The sequence below is a fragment of the Panicum virgatum genome, chromosome 9N (genome assembly GCF_016808335.1).
Source record: "Panicum virgatum strain AP13 chromosome 9N, P.virgatum_v5, whole genome shotgun sequence".
Taxonomy (NCBI): Eukaryota; Viridiplantae; Streptophyta; class Magnoliopsida; order Poales; family Poaceae; genus Panicum; species Panicum virgatum.
Window position 1 is genome coordinate 55,354,604 of NC_053153.1, and position 20,172 is coordinate 55,374,775.

General features: G+C 45.3%; 4 protein-coding genes across 8 annotated transcripts; 2 read left to right on the forward strand and 2 right to left on the reverse strand.

The window, feature by feature from the left end:
* Positions 1-2,203: 2,203 nt before the first annotated feature.
* On the reverse strand, positions 2,204-2,650 carry LOC120692673 (EC protein homolog). The gene has a single exon (XM_039976045.1). The coding sequence runs from the start codon at positions 2,588-2,590 to the stop codon at positions 2,351-2,353; it is 240 nt and encodes a 79-aa protein (XP_039831979.1). The 5' UTR covers positions 2,591-2,650; the 3' UTR covers positions 2,204-2,350.
* A 5,135-nt stretch (positions 2,651-7,785) lies between these two features.
* On the forward strand, positions 7,786-8,865 carry LOC120689134 (putative cyclin-dependent kinase F-2). Its single transcript, XM_039971465.1, has one exon. The coding sequence runs from the start codon at positions 7,786-7,788 to the stop codon at positions 8,812-8,814; it is 1,029 nt and encodes a 342-aa protein (XP_039827399.1). The 3' UTR covers positions 8,815-8,865.
* A 2,640-nt stretch (positions 8,866-11,505) lies between these two features.
* On the reverse strand, positions 11,506-12,771 carry LOC120689135. Its single transcript, XM_039971466.1, has 2 exons — positions 12,739-12,771; positions 11,506-11,862 (listed from the first exon to the last, which is right to left on the reverse strand). The coding sequence occupies exons 1-2, from the start codon at positions 12,769-12,771 to the stop codon at positions 11,506-11,508; spliced, it is 390 nt and encodes a 129-aa protein (XP_039827400.1).
* A 420-nt stretch (positions 12,772-13,191) lies between these two features.
* On the forward strand, positions 13,192-19,730 carry LOC120687530 (ABC transporter F family member 4-like). Of its 5 annotated transcripts, XR_005680773.1 has the most exons (7): positions 13,192-15,451; positions 16,575-16,798; positions 17,225-17,328; positions 17,452-17,840; positions 17,912-18,320; positions 18,692-19,112; positions 19,186-19,730. XR_005680773.1 is itself a non-coding variant. In XM_039969547.1 (2 exons), the coding sequence occupies exon 1, from the start codon at positions 13,289-13,291 to the stop codon at positions 15,431-15,433; it is 2,145 nt and encodes a 714-aa protein (XP_039825481.1). In that variant the 5' UTR covers positions 13,192-13,288; the 3' UTR covers positions 15,434-15,451; positions 15,953-16,291. The 5 variants fall into 5 exon arrangements, 1 of the variants encoding a protein (XP_039825481.1); XR_005680770.1 differs by having other exon boundaries at positions 17,452-18,320; XR_005680771.1 differs by having other exon boundaries at positions 16,630-16,798; positions 17,452-18,320.
* The last annotated feature ends 442 nt before the right edge of the window (positions 19,731-20,172 follow it).

Sequence of the window (20,172 nt, forward strand, 5' to 3'; positions counted from 1 at the left end):
TAAAGTGATATATTTTTATTTATACTTTTATGGAAGTATTTTTCAAGTCAAATCTATTCATATAGTTTTTGTATTTTGAAACTTAATAACTTAAAAGTTATTTATAATTTATATTTCTAATATTTGATCCAAATCTTTTCCAAAACAATTTTCTTTTCAAATAGGGAGGAAGTACATGCCAAGGCAAGAATTTGATTTGACTCAACTTATCCGGCAAAGACTTGAACCACATGGTTATTGCTAACATGAGGTTTCAGTAAAGGAGGTCTAGTACAGTAATAACGATCTGTCACAGAAGTTGCTGACCTTGGAAGCCACTCCAGGATATGGGTTCCACGAAGTCGCAGCCTCTTTACTGTCTTGTGCAATGAATGAATCAATGATCTTGCGGGGGGGGGGGGGGGGGGGGGGGGTAGCTCATGATTGAAAACCAAATTATACCTACACCAATTCATTCTTATGAGAAAAATGAATATTATCCACTCCATTCCAAACCACCACAATCATGCACCAACCCAATCCAAACATTTCAGCTCATAATAATGTAATAAACTATTAGTCAAACTATAGTTACAACCCAATAAAAATATGTTTCTAAAAAGAATTTATAGTGTAGCTCTTGCCATTGTCTTGCACAGAGTAGCTACCAGTCATACTGAGTCATCTCCAAAAATTTCAATTAATTTTCATAAAATTTTATAGTGTGAACGTGAGGTTTTATTTCCAAGGTCCGGCTCTTTACGTATAGTGTGAACACGAGATTTTATTTACAGGGTCTGGCTCTTGATGTGGAGCCCACGTATAATTCTAGCCACACTGCTTTGCACAGAATAACTGCTGATCATACTGAGTCATCTCCAACAAATTTTAGTAAATTTCAATAAATTTTATAGTGTGACCGCAAAATTTTATTTCCAGAATCCGGCTCCTGACGTGGGCCACTTGTAATTCTAGCCACAGTTCTTTGCAAAGAGTAGCTGCTTGTCATACTGAGTCATCTCCAATAAATTTGGTCATGCGAGATTTTATTTTTAAAGTCCGGCTTTTAATACGGAACCGATATTAATATATATAGTCATACTATTTTGCATAAAAGTATCCATTTTAGTCCCCACTAATCCACATTTACATAAACCCGCTCCACCTAGTCCATTTACCTAGTACAACACTAGACTATTTACCTAAGGGAATATATCTGGTGCAAACCAGAATCAACCCACCAGTCCATTTAACTAATACAACATATTTCAACTCAACACATTTCAACCCACCAGATACACTGCATATCAAAACTCATTAAACTTATTTCTACCCAATTCATATCAAAACCTAATCCATATAAACTCATTTCAATCCAAATCCATTTATATCAAAACTCATTAAACTTATTTCTACACAATTCATATCAAAACCTAATCTATTAAACTTACTTCAATCCAAATCCATTTGTAGGGCTACGTGAGTGCAGTAACGTTGGTAGGGGGCTACGTGAGTGCAGTCACGTTGGTGGGTTACATCGTCCTGTTGCCCTGTTGGTCTACGAGGGACAAATGGTTATCAATTCGAAAGCCTTCGTGGCGTACCTGCGCGACGACAAAGCAGAGCCGAGTATCTTTAGTGGCTCACTGCGGACAGATCCTGCACCTGAGTGAGCTTGACCAGATTACGCGATGTGAACCATGCCACAGCTATCCCCTGTTCTCATGGTCGAAGCCGTATGCGATCCGCGGCCTCCACCACAAGTCCACAACGGGAACGCGAGAGATTAAAGATGATCATTGTGGCGGAGCTCCCCAGTCGGCAAGTCCCAAGGGGCACGGACGCATGGTGCCATAGGCGTTGATGCGCCAAGATCATGTTCAGGACTTCAGGTGCAGTTTTTTTTATTTATTCCATATTCTCACACGTGTTTACAAACTTATATGCTATATAATTTACATGCTGCCTTCAGTCCTCTCTTACAATAGTAGGACCAGTGGCGGAGGTAGTAGGACCAATGGCAGAGGTAGGATTGGGGTCAAGAGGGGCTGAATCAATGGAGTTAGGGATTGAGATTGATTTTTAATAGTATATTAATATTTTTACTATAATATTTTGAGTATAATTATTTGTTTTAGGGGGCTGGAGCCCCAGCCCCCCTGTGCATCCGCCGCTGCTGAGTAGGACATACACCACGCCGCGTCGCCTGATGCCGAGTTCTGAGCCTGAACTTGCACAAGCCCTTTATTACCCTTTTAACACTAAGAGATGCGACTATAACATGCGAGCTTCCAGCTCCAGCTGGAGTGTGTCTAGACGGGGCGACTCTACCAGACGAGAGCTTCACAGCTTCGGGCCGCGCATGGATCGGTCAGGCCGTGGCGCTGCAGGAGGGGCAGTTGCAGGCGGGCCCGCAGGAGCAGTTGGCCCTCCTGTTCTCCCGGCCGGACGGCAGAGTGGCACGCCCGCACGTGCAGGGGCTGCACTCGCAGTGCTCCCCGCAGGTGCACGTCGCGTGCTGCTCCCGCTGCCCGCCGCTCGCCGACGCGCACCGGCAGTCCTTGCCGCCGGGGCACGGCACCGCGCACCCGCACTTGTCGTCGCACCCCATGCCTCCCTCCGCTGCCTGACCGGTGGCCGGGTGTTCAAGTTCAGGGTGCGAGCACGCCGAGCAGAGCAAGTAGCGCTGGTGAAACGGGGCTCCACACTGGCCGGGCACCTATATAAGGGGCTCGGACGAGGCGCGCGCGAGCTCTCTAGAGCGGCCGGGCGGCTCCGCGAACGCACGCGGCGCGCCATGCGCGACAGGTGGGCGGACACGCGGGCGCGTGTGAGGTATTGAGATGATACGTGCAGCCACGTGTGCGTGCCCTGCCCCGCTGCGACTAGCTCGTTTGTGCGTATCCTCGAAGGCCTCGTAAAATTTTTAAGCACCGCCCCAGCATAATACTCCCTCTATTTTTAACTACAGAACATTTTAATATTTTTATTGATATATTTTTAGTTAAGCATATAGATATATATTATGATTAGATATATAGCAAATAATACGTATCTAGAAATACTAAAACAATCTATAATTTGAACAGATGGAGTAAGAGATAAAAATTGATTGTGAATAAATGGTCAAGTTGTAAAGACCCCCTCTCAAGATGAGAGAAATAATATTTTACAAAATCTCGTCCCCCAGCGACATTCCCTTTTATACGAGGTGGATTCAAAACTTCAATTTAGAAAGTTTATTTTCCCTTTTCATCTCCCTCTTTTCTTTTTTTTTATTCTTCCTCACCTTTTCTTCTTCCTCTTGTTTATAAGTTGTTAAAGTTTATAGACAGCATGGTGGGGGCTTACCCCCGCCCCCCTGCCTAGGGATGAAAACGGTCGAAAACAATCGGTGAAAGACTCCACTATTTTTGCTTTCACATTTTTTCATCGAAAACGAAAGCGGTACGATATTTTTTGAAACGAAAACGACGCCGGTATTCCGGTAATTTCGAAAACGAAAACATACTGTCGAGAACACATCGATAACGGTCGAAACCCATCAAACCAGTATTTAAAAAATGATAAACATATCAAACAATAGAGCATAACATTAACTATATGACTTGACACATTTCATATGCAAGTAGTGAATATTCGATTAAGATATTAATCCAAATATCGAACCAAACCGTGATAACTGACACATAATAGTATGCACGATAGTATGGCACAAAGTTGCACAAAGCATACATGACATAGTCATACATGATCATTAACCGAATTCAAATAGAGACTTAAACATAGACTAGCATGCCATTAAGAATAGTGCTAGTGCAGGGGCGCTGGCTGCCTATGCCTACAGCTAAACCTCAGGCATGTGTTAGGCTGAGATTCAAATACGATAATACCTGTGGTAAATTACCGGATAAATACGATAATTTTTGAATACTGTCGGTAGAGGCTGAAATCATTTTCGCTTTCAGTTTCGGATAAAAATATCATTTTTGTTTTCGTATTTTCGGTAGTCGTTTTCATTTTCATTTACACCAGAATGTCGGTAAAATCTCGAAAACGGTTCCCGGTAATCGAAAATTTTCGTTTTCGTTTTCAACCCTACCCCCCCATCCCCGGCACGCCCTGTGCCACGCTCTCTACGTTCTCAGATAAGGAGTTTGTGATGTTTTCAATGAATACTTCTGCAAATGACATAGCGTTTCTGGAGTACTATTCAGTCCTAGGGGCGAGTAGAAGCAAGGTTATTAGATATCAAAGGAAAGCCCAGCCAATGCATTTTGAAGGAAGGAAATCAAGACAGATGGCCTTACAGTTTATGCACTTGCACAGTGTGTACATTCTTTGTCATCCACTGATTACCACAACTGTTTGAGCTTTTAGCTAGTCGACAAACTTTCAGTGAGGCTAGCAACCATAGGAACAAGGATGTCTAACATCTGGTGTGAATACCATTGGGAAACATATGTTTTCTTCAATGGATCACCTCTATTAGACCTTCAATCAAGTGAGCCAAGTGATGAACTTGGAATTCTTTAACGTAACAAACTTCCTCTTATTACATTATTTTACCTCAGTTCATGCAGAAAAGATCAAAGATCATCATAAGAAGCACAAATGGGTTATAGTGGTCGCAGTGGTGGTTATTGTAGTCATATTGGCAGCCATCATCTCTGGATAGGTATCCAGAGGAGGCATCTCTGGATAGGTATCCAGAGGAGGCCAAAGATACTAAAGTTAGTTGTTGCAAGAAAAAAATATTTGTTCTGTATTTTTAACTATATGTGATCTATATTACATCAGTTTATATAACCATAAACATGCAGACGAAAGAAAGAAGAGCGTGGAAGAAACCAGGGCAGTCCAGCAGTTTAAGATTACTTGTCTTCCTAGCTATTTCCACCATGGAACACGTCCTTTGTCAGCAGCTGCGGAAGCAGAGTTCAAAGTTGGGGGTGGGTAGAGGGGGTAGGGGGCTAGAGCCCTAGATCCGTCTCTGCCTGTCGTTTGTTTTTTTTCAAGTTATGGCAACAAATTGTTAATGCAATTGATTTCTTATTGAGATATATATATATATATATATATATATATATATATATATGATTGATTAATCAACTCGATCAATGCTAACAGTCCCAGGTGGGCACAGAAAGGAAACTGACTGCAAGGGAAAAGCGACAGTGGTAATAAGTTCAATCTTTTACGGATGTGCATTGAAAAGTGTGGCATTTTACGTTGGATTTTAGACGTGCTTCAATTTAAGGAGGAGGCAACTCGTAAAATGTATGTCGGAGGAATCAGTTTAGGCGTCTCGACCAAACTAGCTATACATTATCAATGGCTCACGCCGAGACATCTCTCGCCTCCTGACCCCCAACTTGGAAGCAATGTTACTAAAAGTTTTCAAGTATTGACGTCTCAACTATAAAACACATTTCACGCCATATATGTCATTCTTCTTCTCTTAGATTTGTAATGCCAGAGTGGATCCCTAATGACATCTCAGGAGGAGTTGACCCTTTCAGCAGATGTGGGTGATGTCTAAACTCCAAAACCAAGGAACAATATCTATACGCAGCATCATTGCTCTTGCTAGTGTAGGTCAGGATAGAATGTTTATAATTTCATGGGTTGGGACTTGGGAATAGAACCCAGATTAGTGGCACAGTGTAGCCGTGGCCATAGCACAAAGGATCTGATGATAAATCGATTGTCTTGCTGTGATTTGCAGGAATACTGGTATTATTTTGGCTGTGTAGCAGTGCTACATGATTTATATATATCAACCTAGGCCCTGTTTAGTTCGCGAAATTTTTTAGGTTTTAGTATTGTAGTACTTTTGTTTTTATTTTGCAATTAATATCTAATCATGGACTAATTAGGCTTAAAATATTGGTCTCATCGTTTACAGTTAAACTATGTAATTAGTTATTTTTAACTGCATTTAATGCTCCATGCATGTGTTCGAAGATTCGATGTGATGGATAATGTAGGAAAAATTTTGGAAACTAAACATGGCCCTAGTGATACACACTTGTCACAATGCTTGAGCTATACTCCCTCTGTCCCTTTTTAATGGTCGTTTTTTGTGTGCGTGTCACAAGTTTGACTCGATTTGTAGAAAATATGTGCAATATTTATATTTTCAAATAAATTTATTAAAAAACTAGATTAAAAGATCTATCTAATGATATCAATTATGTATCGTAAATATTAATATTTTTTTATATAAAATTAATTAAAGTTATTTCTCGGGAAGCGAAAGCGACAGTTATTTAGGGACGGAGGGAGTACTCTTTATTTGGACTGTTTAGTAAAAATGGATTCCTGAATTTAGGAATGCTTTAATTTGGTTCCGACCCTGGTGTGTGGTGTATGAGACTGCAAATCATGCCCTTTTGCGACAGGCAGCATAATCTGATGGCAAACGAATCAGCACTTGAATTCTTTGAAAGATAGGAAATCACCTGCTAGCTAGCTGCAGAAGCTGTAAACAGAGACATCTCAACAAGCTCTCCAGAGTTCAGAAGTGGTTGAAGAGATCACATACATTGTTCTTTGGGAGGAAACTAAGCCCCAAAAGGGTGAACTTTGAATTCAGCAGCAGTTTGGATCGAAAAATGCCAGTATAGAGATTTTTCATCATGGACAGTCAGCATAACGCCGAAACTCTGAAAGTTTACACATAACATTGCAGGACAAGTGTTACAGCCAGCACAACAGCACTTCCAGTTCCTGGTCATCTTCTTTCTCTGGTTGCCTGAGGGGTGAAATAGCCTGATGGTGTTTGGATTCCGGTCAAATGGTAATCACTTCCTATGCTCAGCCAACCTAATCGGTGTACTTCGTATTGCTGGGCAAAATTTCGTGCAACAAATTTATGAAAAATGAATATAGTTTATTAGCATTTTTTCTTGAAATGCGCCTGGACTAGGAAAAGGAACTGACGTATTGGAGCCAGCAGCGGGGGTTTGTAAAAAAGGAAAAAAAAGTCCTAGTTTTATAGTTGGTCATCCGGCCCGAGACCCGTGGGCCACCCTACGACCCAACTTTTTGGCCTGGCACGGACCTCGTGCCGTGTCTGAGCCGAAATCTTGGCACGTGGCCCGGCCCGGCGTGGCATGATTAGTAGGCTGTCACGATTTTGGCCCGATTAACAACAGGCCCAAATAAAAAATATCCACACTAGCCCATAAATGTATACTTATAATCCCTCCAAACCCTAGCTTTCTACACCACCCTATCCCACACGCAGCAGCCAGCCCGCCACTCCTCCCTTTCGTGCGACGGTGCCCGACACCTGCGTTGGCGCCCGCCCCTCCTCCTGGCAGCGCGACGCAAGGCCACTTCGTTCCCTCCCTCGTGGTGGTGCGGCCTCCACCTCTCTTCCCACTCGCCGTCGCCAGCGCCATCTCCCTCTCCAAGCAGAGGCACGGCTGGCATGGCGCAGCGGCGCAGTTGACGCCCGCCCCTCCTCCCTCTCCTAGCGACAATGCGGCCGACGCCCGCCCCTTCTCCCTCTCCCAGTTGCAATGCAGCCGGCGCGGCGCGGCAGCGTGACCAGGACTTGCCCCCAACGGTGGTGGCACGACGAGATCAGTGAGGCAGCACCCGCGTGCGGCGTGCGGCGTGCTTACGTGGGCTAAGCGGGTCGGCCGGGTCGACCCGGCACACCAAATAGGCCTTTGTGCCATGCTCATTTCTGTGTCTCACCACGTGGGCCGGTCCGGCCCGACACGAATAAATAAACGGGTCAATCGTGCCGGATCGTGCCGTGCGAATGACCAACTATACCAGGTTTGGCAGACCATGCCATGCGCACCAAGAGATGCGTTACGAGCAAGCAAACCACTTCCTCGGATCGCATCCGGTAGTTGCTCCAGCAGAGGATTTTGTGTTGATATCGGTTTCAATTCAACTGGCTGTCAGACTCACTCCCATAATAAATGCTCGGTTTGCTTCGTCACTCCCATAGCCATCCGTCGGGCTCGACCGCCTCTCCCCTGCCTCGCGCAATCATCCTTGCTCGTCGTCGGCTTCCACGGCGTCGACCGCATCCCGGGCACCTTGGACCTCCGCCTCATCATGGACTTCATGGGCCCCAGCCTCCACGACATCCTCCGCCAGCTCCCCCGCGAGAGCCCGCCGCTACCCGAGGCCACGATCCGCACTGCCATGTGGCAGCTGCTCACGGCCGCCAGGAAGATGCACGCCAGCTGCATCGCCCACCGCGACGTCAAGCCCCAGAACGTCCTCGTCAGTGAGGGTTACAGCGTCGTCAAGATCTGCGGCTTTGGGCTCGCCATGTCCACCGATGAGCGGCCGCCGCACCAGCCGGCTGGCAGGCTGTGGTACGTGGCGCCTAAGATGCTGCTGGAGAAACCCGACTACGACACGCAAGTCGACATCTGGTCCCTCGGCTGCGTCATGGCGGAGCTGATCAACAATGGGAGGCCTCTATTCCAGGGCTCCCACGACCAAGGGGCGCAGCTCAACGCGATCTTTCAAGTGCTCGGCGCGCCCGACAACAGCACATGGCCGTGGTTCTTGTCCACGGCGTTCGCCACCGCGGTGACGCCGCCGCAACTGGCCGACATGCAGCGGGAGAACCATCTGCATGAGCTGTTCCCCGAGACGAAGCTGTCCAAGGAAGGATTCGAGGTCCTCAGCGGCCTCCTCACGTGCAACCCCGACAAGAGGCTCATGGCAGCTGCCGCTCTTGAGCACCCCTGGTTCGCCAAGATCGACGCGCTGGAGCTGCCAAACACAATGGAGGTGCTGTCGCCGTTGCCCAAAAGACGGAGGATACATCACATACATGCTGTTTGCGTGACTTAGATCGTTGATGGTGTATCAATGTAGTGATGCAGATTGCATTATTGTTTGAATCACATCCTTTCATGCTAGGCTATGCTTTTGAATGGATTTTCTTGATCTTGCCGTCAGTATCTTCTCGCAGTCACGCTTAGCCCTGAGCACCCAGACATCTCTGAATTTTCGGTATGCCAGGATCCAATAAGGTCCCCAAGCCAATTGCAGTGTTCAGGAATTCCTTGCATTTTTGTTTTTGCTAAAGAAACCAATCCAACGTCTGGCATCTGCACAAAGATGGAATGCACCACGGATTTTTGAGATAAATACGACAAACAATGTAGCAGGCGACAGGTCTACTATAAAATCGGCAGAGCTCGTGCAGTCCTTTTGATTCAACAATTTGGGAAGATCAGTGGATGGAGATTATTTATCATTGGAGATTCGAATGGGATTCAAGTTTCAGTTTCAGGTGCTGCGAAATTACACAACTTTTTATGTGGTTGGGAAGGTCAAATTAAAATTTCAGGTCTACTTCAAGCAGAGAGACTATAAAAGATTGCATGTACTATAGGTTCTCAAACGTTTTAGCTTTCGGCTGATGGCACTTGTAAGAGCAACTCCAAAAGACTCTCTATATTTATCCTAATTGTTAGAAATAGAGATTTTGATGAAAAATAGCTTCCAAGAGCTTCTCTAAGTGGCTATCCAAATATAACCATCATCTATTCTGGATTTCTCGCTAGCCAAAGATAGATAGCGAAAATAGCTCTCTAGAGTGTAAACAAGATATTGAAAAGCTGTTGGAGAGTGAACATGTATAGAGAGCGATTTTTATGTACATGACTCTCCAAATGATGATTTAGAGAGTGAAATTTAAAAAGACTCTTGGAGATGCTCTAACTGATCCATTTGCGATCCTTCTTTATAAATTTGATTGATGCACCAAGCCAATGGCGACTAAACTGGCTGCACTCGACACGCAATGCAATCTCAAGTAGTACCGTACTACCGTAAAGTTTACTTTTGCGCCAGCCAAAGCAGGTGTACAAGGCAACTAGGCTTCTTGAGAATTCAGTGTGTTCCCCCTCCTTAACTTGGTGCGTTTCCACGTGATTGTTTATAAATTGGGTAAATTTCTTATGCCTGATCTGCTACCTAAATATTTGAAGAAGAATCCGCGCGGCTGAGCAAAGTTGTTGCAGGGATCCAAGATAAGCTAATTGGAATTTGTATCAACACCGAAGTTAGCGAACACTGAGCGAAGGGATGCAATGTTGTGGCAGCAGTTGAAAAGATGTGCATCTTACCCCAGATAGACAGTCCTAGTACTTTCATCATCTTATAAATTTTTGCTGTGACAATTATCTATATCTATATATACTATAAAGATCGAAAATAATTGAAAATATTTCTCATCTAGATTGTGTTCGCCGTACCCCTCACGCCGGACCCGTCTGTCAGGGCCGAGGGAGGTGGGAAGGGGTGGAGATCTATAGAAATCGAAAGTTCGAGGATGTTTCTGTCCAAAACTTAATTTTTTTCTCACCCATCGCGGTTGTACCCACCCCCACCATTGAAATCACCGCATATACAACTTGTATACAAGAAGAGTCCGAGTCCAAGTCCAAGTCCAAGTGAACGAAACAGCGAGTAGCTGCAGGCCTGCACGCGCGTCTCCTCGAGTTCGAGTCCGTTATCCCCGTCCGCGCGTGCCACGTCTTCTTAGTGCTCGTCTCCCTCTACGCAAGTCCCTCGGCGCAGGCGGCGTTGATTGAACTGATCGCCGTGACAGCGGCCGTCAGCGCCACTCCGATCCTCTCCGGTGCAGTGCCGTCGCCGATTCTAAGCAGGCAACGGCTGCACGAGGCACCAGTGCAGGGGCCGCAGGCAAGCAGGAAGCTCGACTGCGCAGGGCGCAGGCAAGCAGGTCCGTGGAGCTCCATGACGAGGGGATGCACACGACGGGAAGAGGGGCATCCAAACTTCCAAAGCCACGACCCACAAGGCCACAACCTCCCGCCGTGCATAAATATTGGCATGACTGAGAGGGGAAAGGCAACTAGACTCTGTTGATGTGCCAACACGGAAAGGGACGGAAGTGTTATCTATCTCTTTGTTTCAAGTACATGAGTGTGAGTATACTTCACTTTTTATTTATTACCACTAAAGTTTAAGTTATCAATTTTTATTCACTACTATATGTACCCGCCCACAGCTTAATTTTGATCTTCATCTTAACTTTTTTTTCTTTTTTTTCTAAGAATGAGAATGGAGGTGAGAAAATTTCTTTTTCTATGTTTGGAAATTTTGATTCTATAGTGAGAAATAATGCATATAATTTGTTCCCAATTCTCCATTGTAGTTCATTCCTGTTGCATTAGATTTGTGTTGATCTAAGCTATAAGATATCATTGAAGCTTATCATGATACATGTTTTTAGAATTTATTTTGAATATTAATTTAATTAATACTTAATTAAATATATATTTGAATTAAAATCTAATTATGTTTCTTAAATCACGTGCGTGTCGCACGTGCATCTATGCTAGTATACTATAAAAATAAAAAATAATTAAAAATCTTTCACACCCATATTGTACCCGCCGTACCCCTCACGTCGGACCCGCATGTTAGCGTGGAGGGAGGTGGGAAAAGATGGAGACCCATAAAACCACGAGTTGGAGCATGTTTGTGCCAAAAACTTAATTTTTTTTCTCACCCGGCCTCACATACCTGCCGCCCTGCCCACCTGACGATCTCGGCCGTGGCAACGGCACGCACGAGCGATAGAGGCTTCTCACCCAGCCTCACGTACCCGCCCTCCCCCGCCCACCTGAAGATCCTGGGCGCGACCCGTGATGACGGGCGCGCCGCCTCCGCCGCGCCGGCCAAGACGGCCTCCCTGAACAGATCGGCGGCGAGAACCCCAAGCTGGGCCTGGGAGAGCTCTGCCTCGCCATCGAGCCCCGTGGCGCGGAGCGCGGCATCGACGCGGGCGTGGGGCGGCGGCGAGGGCACCCAACGCCGGAGCAGCAGCACGGAAGCGTGCAGACGTGCCGCGGCATCGGCCAGCTGATGAGGTGGACTTCCCAGAACTAGCGGCCAACTCAGACACGCGGCGTCCACGCGCTTGGAGGAGCTCGCAAGACTACCTCTTTTTCTTCTTGTCAGATAATAGCATCTCCAGCAATAGCTCCAAATCACAACCCTCGTATAGTTTTTGAGAGTTGGTCTCCATTTCATACTCTCCAAATAATACATCCAATTCCAACAGAAGCCCTCATATTTGAGCCCTCATCCAAGTCTAGAGGAGCTGATGAGTGGGGCCCATGAATAGAGGGCTCCCTAGAGACCCCCCAGGCCTAGGGGGTGGAGGGGGAGATTTGAAGGCCTCCATAATTTAGGGACTCAAGTAGAGGACTTGCTGAAGTTGTTTTTCTTGATTTCACCCTTTAAATTTGGGGAGACCCCCCAGGCCTAGGGGGTGGAGGGAGAGATTTGGAGGCCTCCCTAATTTAGGGACTCAAGTAGAGGACTTGCTGAAGTTGTTTTTTCTTGATTTCACCCTTTAAATTTGGGGTAGGGAGTTTGATAGAGGGTCTGCTGGAGTTGCTCTAAATAGAGTGGGTCATAAATATTCGTGCTGATGACCTCCTGGCATCATGCGCCGGCGAGGCATGTTTCCTACTAGCAATCCACACTCCTTCCTATCAAAGAAAAAACGATTGCATGATTTCATAATATTAGGATAAATTTGAAAGATTTTTTAGTATATACTGTCAGTGTTAGCTGATGTAGCAAAGTCAAATAATTGGTCTGCTCAACAGAGTTAGATTGGTGATTATCACAAGAATCAATAGTGCTTCCTAGCACAAAGGTTGGTCTTATTAACGCTTTGCTTAACCTCTTGGCCCACATAATCATTACAATAATAATATTTCTAAATACCTTCACTTTCATTTTCTTATGTGATAAGCCCATGACCATATCAAAAAGGCATTATGCTCTTGTGCTTTGCTGTGACACATTGTTTGTGAGAGGATAATTAGGTCTATTTTTCCTTCAAAGTAGAAACTATTTAGATTTTATCCAGAGAATCTTGAAATAAACATTAGCTTCCCAGTATGTTATGAAAGATTGTTTTTGACTGATTCACTTAAAAAGGTCACCACGGCTCTTTATATTGGAGTTTTAATTAGCATCATATTCATATTAACGTAAATCACACGCACGGGCCATCTTGCTAGTAAGATGAAATTAAGCCAAAAAAAAAGTCGAATCTCGTTGAGACGAAAACAAAGGGGCACGACCGCACGAGTCGCCGTGGCGGTGCCGCACTTGACCACTCAAAAGCAGAAACGGGCCGGACACGCGGCCACGAGGACGGAGACGGGCCGGACCATCTCTCCTATCACGTCCACAGGAATAAACGCATCCCCCGATCTAACCCTGTCGCGCTAAGCCAAACCTCCCATCCCACGCCGCCGCCGCAGCATCGATGGGACGCAAAGACTCCTCATCGTCTTCCTCCTCCGCCGCCGCCGCCGGCGGGAAGAAGGACAAGCCCATGTCGGTCTCCGCCATGCTTGCCTCCATGGACGCGCCCGCGGCCAAGGGCAAGCCCTCCAAGTCGGCGGCGCCCTCCAAGCCCAAGGGCAAGCCATCTAAGGCGCCGGCCTCCTCCTACATGGGAGACATCGACCTGCCCCCCTCCGACGAGGAGGAGGACGAGGTCGAGCTCGCCGCAGCCAAGCCCAAGCCGTCCCGCGCCGCCGCCGTCGACCTCAGCGCCGGCGTCGCGACGTCGCAGAAGGACGCGAAGAAGAAGGACAAGCGTGAGGCCATGGCGGCCGCGGCCGCCGAGGCCGCCAGGCGGGAGGCGCTCCGCGACGACCGCGACGCCTTCTCCGTCGTCATCGGCGCGCGCGTCCCCGGATCCGCCACCGCCGATGACGGCGCCGTCGACGACAACGTCAAGGATATCGTGCTCGAGAACTTCTCCGTCTCCGCGCGCGGCAAGGAGCTGCTCAAGAGCGCCTCCCTCCGGATCTCGCACGGCCGGAGGTACGGCCTCGTCGGCCCCAACGGCATGGGCAAGTCCACCCTGCTCAAGCTCCTGGCCTGGCGCCAGGTCCCCGTGCCCAGGAACATTGATGTCTTGCTCGTGGAGCAGGAGATTATTGGTGATGACCGGTCGGCCCTCGAGGCTGTGGTTGCTGCTGATGAGGAGCTCACAGCTCTCCGTGCTGAGCAGGCCAGGCTTGAGGCGTCTAATAATGCTGATGACAACGAGCGTCTTGTTGAGGTGTATGAGAAGCTGAATCTCCGGGACTCGGATGCCGCCCGGGCGCGTGCATCCAAGATCCTCGCAGGGCTGGGGTTTGATCAGGCTATGCAGGCCAGATCCACAAAGTCCTTCAGCGGTGGCTGGAGGATGCGCATATCACTAGCCCGTGCGCTCTTCATGCAGCCAACACTGCTGCTCCTGGATGAGCCGACTAACCATCTGGATCTCAGAGCTGTGCTGTGGTTGGAGGAATACTTGTGCTCACAGTGGAAGAAGACGTTGATCGTTGTGTCCCATGACCGAGACTTCCTGAATACAGTGTGCAATGAGATCATACATTTGCATGATAAGAGTCTGCATGTCTATCGTGGCAATTTTGATGATTTTGAGAGTGGCTATGAGCAGAAGAGGAATGAGATGAACAAAAAGTTTGAGGTGTATGAGAAGCAAATGAAAGCAGCCAGGAAGTCCGGTAGCAAGGCTGCCCAGGATAAGGTTAAAGGTCAGGCGCTGTCAAAGGCGGCTAAAGAGGCCGCCAAGAAAAAGGGTAAAGGGAAGAATGCAGCAGATGATGATGATGACCAGAAACAGGTGGCTGTTCCACAGAAGTGGCGTGACTACAGTGTTGAGTTCCATTTCCCAGAGCCCACTGAGCTCACACCACCTCTCCTTCAACTCATTGAGGTAGGGTTCAGCTACCCAGGTAGGCCAGACTTCAAGCTGTCTGATGTTGATGTTGGCATTGATATGGGAACTCGTGTAGCTATTGTTGGGCCCAATGGGGCAGGGAAGTCTACCCTGCTTAATTTACTTGCTGGTGATCTTAGCCCTACAGAAGGGGAGGTTAGGAGGAGTCAGAAGCTGAGGATTGGGCGATACTCACAGCATTTTGTTGACTTGTTGACAATGGAGGAAAATGCAGTTCAATATTTGTTGAGGCTTCACCCAGATCAAGAGGGAATGAGCAAAGCAGAGGCTGTCCGTGCTAAACTTGGGAAGTTTGGGTTACCTGGACACAACCATCTCACTCCAATTGTTAAATTGTCTGGTGGTCAGAAGGCCCGCGTTGTGTTCACTTCTATATCAATGTCTCAACCTCACATTCTCCTGCTTGATGAACCAACAAATCACTTGGACATGCAAAGTATTGATGCTTTAGCAGATGCGCTGGATGAGTTCACTGGAGGTGTTGTCTTGGTTAGTCATGACTCACGATTAATATCTCGTGTTTGTGAGGATGAGCAAAGGAGTGAGATATGGGTTGTGGAGGATGGCACAGTGAAGAAATATGATGGTACATTTGAGGATTACAAGGATGAACTCATGGAAGAAATAAAGAAGGAAGTTGAAGAATAATGCTGCTCCAAATGGCAGGTGCTTTGCATGTTCTTTGTAGAACACGCTGCTTTCTTGCACTGAAATTGCATGTACTATTAGTTGGTTTTCTTTTCTCTGGTTTGCAGAGAATTCATATGTTACAACTCTGAAACAATGTAAGATGAGGTGCGCCTGCTTTACTTTATGTTCTAAGAAAGCCTGAGAATATGGTAGTAGTATTTGTCTGTATGTTTTGTTCTGAGTTATGGTTCAGTCAGACATTTTTCAGTGATATACCTCCACATGAACTGCATATGGTCTTTAACCACATAATAAACGTTGTAAGGTGACATATACAGTATACTTTGCTTTCAATAATTTCAAATATATATAAGGACATAAGATTTTTTTGTTTGTGTTCTCTCAGATATGATACAATTGTCTTTCCTGGAACGTTCCTGACTTCCTTTGTTATCGATTTTTGCCCTTGAAGTGCTTGATCTTGATTCTTTACACTGTACATTGAACAATCACAGCTTACTTTGTAATTGGTTCCAGGAACTCATGCAAACATGACACCTACAATTTACTGCGAAATGACGAAAATGTGATGAGGATTAGATAGTTTTGTTTTCTCTTGTTTGGATCTTAATCTTATGACTTATGGTTATGATTCCAAAATACGACAAGATGAGCTGAGCTCTGTATTCTGCATAGTCTATTAGAGTTTTAAGAATGATAATATCTATGATTGTTGCGCCATGGTGCAGTGACTTTTTTCCGGTGTACACCCTATCAACTGCATTTAGTCCCTTAGCCTCATATCTTTGTTTTGTTCATTTTATTTCCAAGGTGATGAAACTGTAAAAATGCTTTGTACATATTATTGTTATTTTAGCCAGTGATCCTATCATTATTGAGATGGCAAAGATGTTGCTTTAATGTTAAATGCTTATCAGAAATTATTTTTTGGTTTTATGCAAACATTTTTCTAACTTCTAGGATTTTTCCCAAAATCTATCACAGAATATTTTGGTTTCTTAGCAGATTTTATTTTCTTTGGTCTTGCGTTAAAGTGTATGATATTCTGTCATTTGATAATATCTGTTTTCCTTGTATTATAAAAAAGGGCTTGAAAATCTGATAGTATCTTTTTATATGATTCATTGCTAATTACTAGATGATTAGGCACGCGATGCACGTCCTACCATTTTAACAATCAAATCCAACAATAGAATCAAATAAACATTAGAGAGCAGGATCTCTGTCGAGATCCTTGTGGTGACTGATGATCTGCGTCGGGAGGATCTGAATCTTGCTCGCGACATGAAGGATTTGGATTTATCAGCGGCGAAAAAGGGTACATCTGGATCTAGCTATGGAGATTTTTCGGTGCTTGCTAAGGTTAGTGTTCTTGGATTGCATCTATAGTCTCGATTGCTGACCAGTTTAGTATTCTTGGTTCGTGTCTTGTGTTTTAGAGATTACTTGTCTCTAGATTGATGTTTATGGTATGGTTCTGTTCTTGACTACGAGATCAATGTACTGTCTGTATTGTGTTCTCGATTTTATGTGTGCCATCTATCTGTTGTTCCAAGTTTAGATGACTTAGATCCAAGTTAAAAACCTTTTAAAGTTTTATCTTGTTTGCAGTGTCTGACTATTTGTCTTGTTTTTACTCAAACAAAAAATTGAAGTCAACATGTTCACACCCCCCTGTTTCCACCTAAATACTACAATATGGAACTGTTGCTACATGGATCTTGACAATACATGAATTAACTGTGATATCAACAAGATCTAACCTACTGTTTTGCTCATAAATTTCAGATAATAACCTTTACAAGGCATTGGTAACCTTTACGAGGCATTGTTAAACTTCAGAGCATTAGCAAGTTGTGCCAAACATTCGAGGAGCGAGCACCATCAACCTGGTATTTTTTTTCACAAAACCATTCACCGTCAATAGATGCAACTTACGGCAAAGGTAGCAGCCAAGTTCCAGACTAGGACTATGTCAGCACTGATATTTACTGTGTTCTGCTGCACCACTTTAGGCTGCTGGGTTGATTCCGGCTGGGCTGAGCAGCCCAAGCCGTTCCGCTGCCCTCCACCAGCCGTTCGGCTGCCCAACTAGCACAGTCCCCTCCACTTTTGGTGCAACGAAGCACTGCAGCTGCCGGTTTGAACCAGGCAGCGGGGCTGCTGCAGGGCTACTGCTGGCTGCAACAGCTCCATCCCAAAGCAGCCCAGCGAAGATCAGCCGAACAGAGTGATTGAAATACAGGGCACACAAGAACACCCGAGCCAAGGTGCCATTATTTCTTAGTACACTTATCTGGTTGTTTATGCATGTTCGTTGCTGCAACTCTTGGGCAACTCCTTGCTTCTACATGTAACCCAATGTTGAGTGCACAAGTATTCTTACGTCTAGGTAATCATGCAGGTAAATACTTACCTTTTTTTCCCATCCTCCCTGGTTTATTCCTTTACCATTGGCAATTGTGTATTTTTCAGCACTATTCACAGGTGTTGTTCCCAATGAACATCTGGTACTCTTGCTTTTATATTATGCTCACCAACTTTAATTAGTGGTTTAAAGAGGAGATGTTTGTGTTCCAAGCGCCGCTGATACAATCGTGCCTGGGATCCAAATCCTGTGTGTCTTGAACCAATGAGTGGATTAGTTGAGGCTTACGGTGAGGGGTCAAAGTCCGGCGAACCAGCTTGGTCACCATGTTGCAGAGGCAAGAACCATTCGTGCTTGCTTATTGTGCTGATTTGTTCCTTCACTCCAAGATGATGTTTTGTCGATTGGGAAATCCACTCCAATCCTAGTTTCAGCAGAATCCAGTAAATCTGCAGCGCAGGTTCAGGTCTGGATGTTGTGCAGATGCATCAACACTGAAGCACTACCAATAGGCAGGTACCTATAAACGTCTGTATTTTTGGATGAGCCCATACTGTCAAGTACCTAATCTATATCTTTTTAGATCATTGAACTATAGGCACATGGAAAAGTTGTTTTGGTTATGCTTCTGGCATTATGGGAATACTAGAATCTGGTGCTGTGGCATTTAAAGGCTGGTAGATTAACAAATATTATTTGTTAGAAGTGCATAGATAGATTCATTTGTTGCTAGCATTTGCATTTCAGAGTTAACAGATAAACCATATTACATGCCAAGTGAAATCCCAAAATCCCAACAGGTAGCACAAGGATGGAAAAAAAAAGTTCACTAGGCGACATGATGAATGCTTGGGAAATTTACTCACTTTATCTCTTATATGTTTCAGCAACCCATCATGAGGGGAACCTATTTTAAGATATCACCAGATTGCACTTCATGGGAGATAGCTTCTATCAGTTCAGAACCTTAGTTGTGCACTTCATAGCTCCTGTCAGCTTCTATCTGTTTTCAGAAATATTTCTGGTGTGTCACCAGAGCACTTCATCTTCTAGCAAAACTGACCTCATGTCTGGACTCTTTTATGTGATATCTATGAAGCCTTGTAATATTCAGCCGAGATGTAGTGCTAGTGCTTGCCCAGATGCACAAGTTACACGCATTAATGTACCTTTAGCAATATCTTGTATATTTTGCTCTGGGGACAAGCACCAGCTCTAAGATTGTCAATTATTACTGAGATATTACAACCTCAACACGTAACAGGGGCTTTGGTCACAACAAGGATCACATAACCTACTACTATTCAGGTCAGTGTTCGATTTTTTGACCTTTTTTAAATAATATTTTAATTTTAACTCGGTCTGGATTTAATTTGTGCAGCGTAGTCCGTTTGGTCGCACCAGCTCAGTGGTGCGATAGGTAGCCTTTGTCGCGTCATTGCGGCTGGCGCGACAAGCAATGTTCTCACGGCGCTGCGGCGACTCGTGGCGACCTACCCCCCTCACAACTCCTAGGCGTATAAGGCGCGCGGCGAGGCGATGCCATAGACGTATCCTAAATATACTATGATAGCAAAAAATTTAGTAGCGTATACATACCTTTGTTGAGTTGTTGTACCATAGATTATTCCCTTCCCAATTGCTCCTGCCATCCTTTCTCTTCTTCCAAGCAGCAAGCTACATAAAGAATGAGTAAGAAATCAATTAGCAAGACCAACAACAATATGACACTCCCATCTGCCTGAGCTTGAGGGTCAATCTGTGATGTCCTAGTAGCCGATCCAGTAGGAGAAAAGACCATTTGACTACCTGTTGATAGACCGGTCCCACAAAACCAGGTGTTCCCCTATCTTGTAGCATCTTGAGCACAGCATTGTGAACATGGTTAGCCATGATTTACAAAAGATTGTCCGATCTCTTGATTCATCAGATGTATCATCCTGTCCTCCTTTTGTGACTCATTATAGGGTGGAAGAGTAGGAAAATCATACTTTTTGATTATCTCTCCACTCCTGTTGGTGCTGTATGACAAAAGGAACTGCTACTCAAAAGTTTCAATGACTGCTTTGAGTTCTGCCTTTTGCTCTTCCTTCAGCTTATCCTTGTCGATCAGGATCTGGTTCTGCGGATAAACCTTTCCCTTATCTTCAGTTGACATCTTGATGTTTCTTGTCCCACCGTGCGTGCCAAATGATGTGTTGACACGAAACGATCACACACTAAGCCCGAGAGCCCTGTACGCCAAGCTCAGACTACACTTGATTCAAACCAAGGCGTGCCAGTCAATTTGACCTATAAATTGACAAGGAAACAGCAAACCATCAAATTCAAGTGTATCGGCTGGATTTCCAAATCACTCTTACGCGGG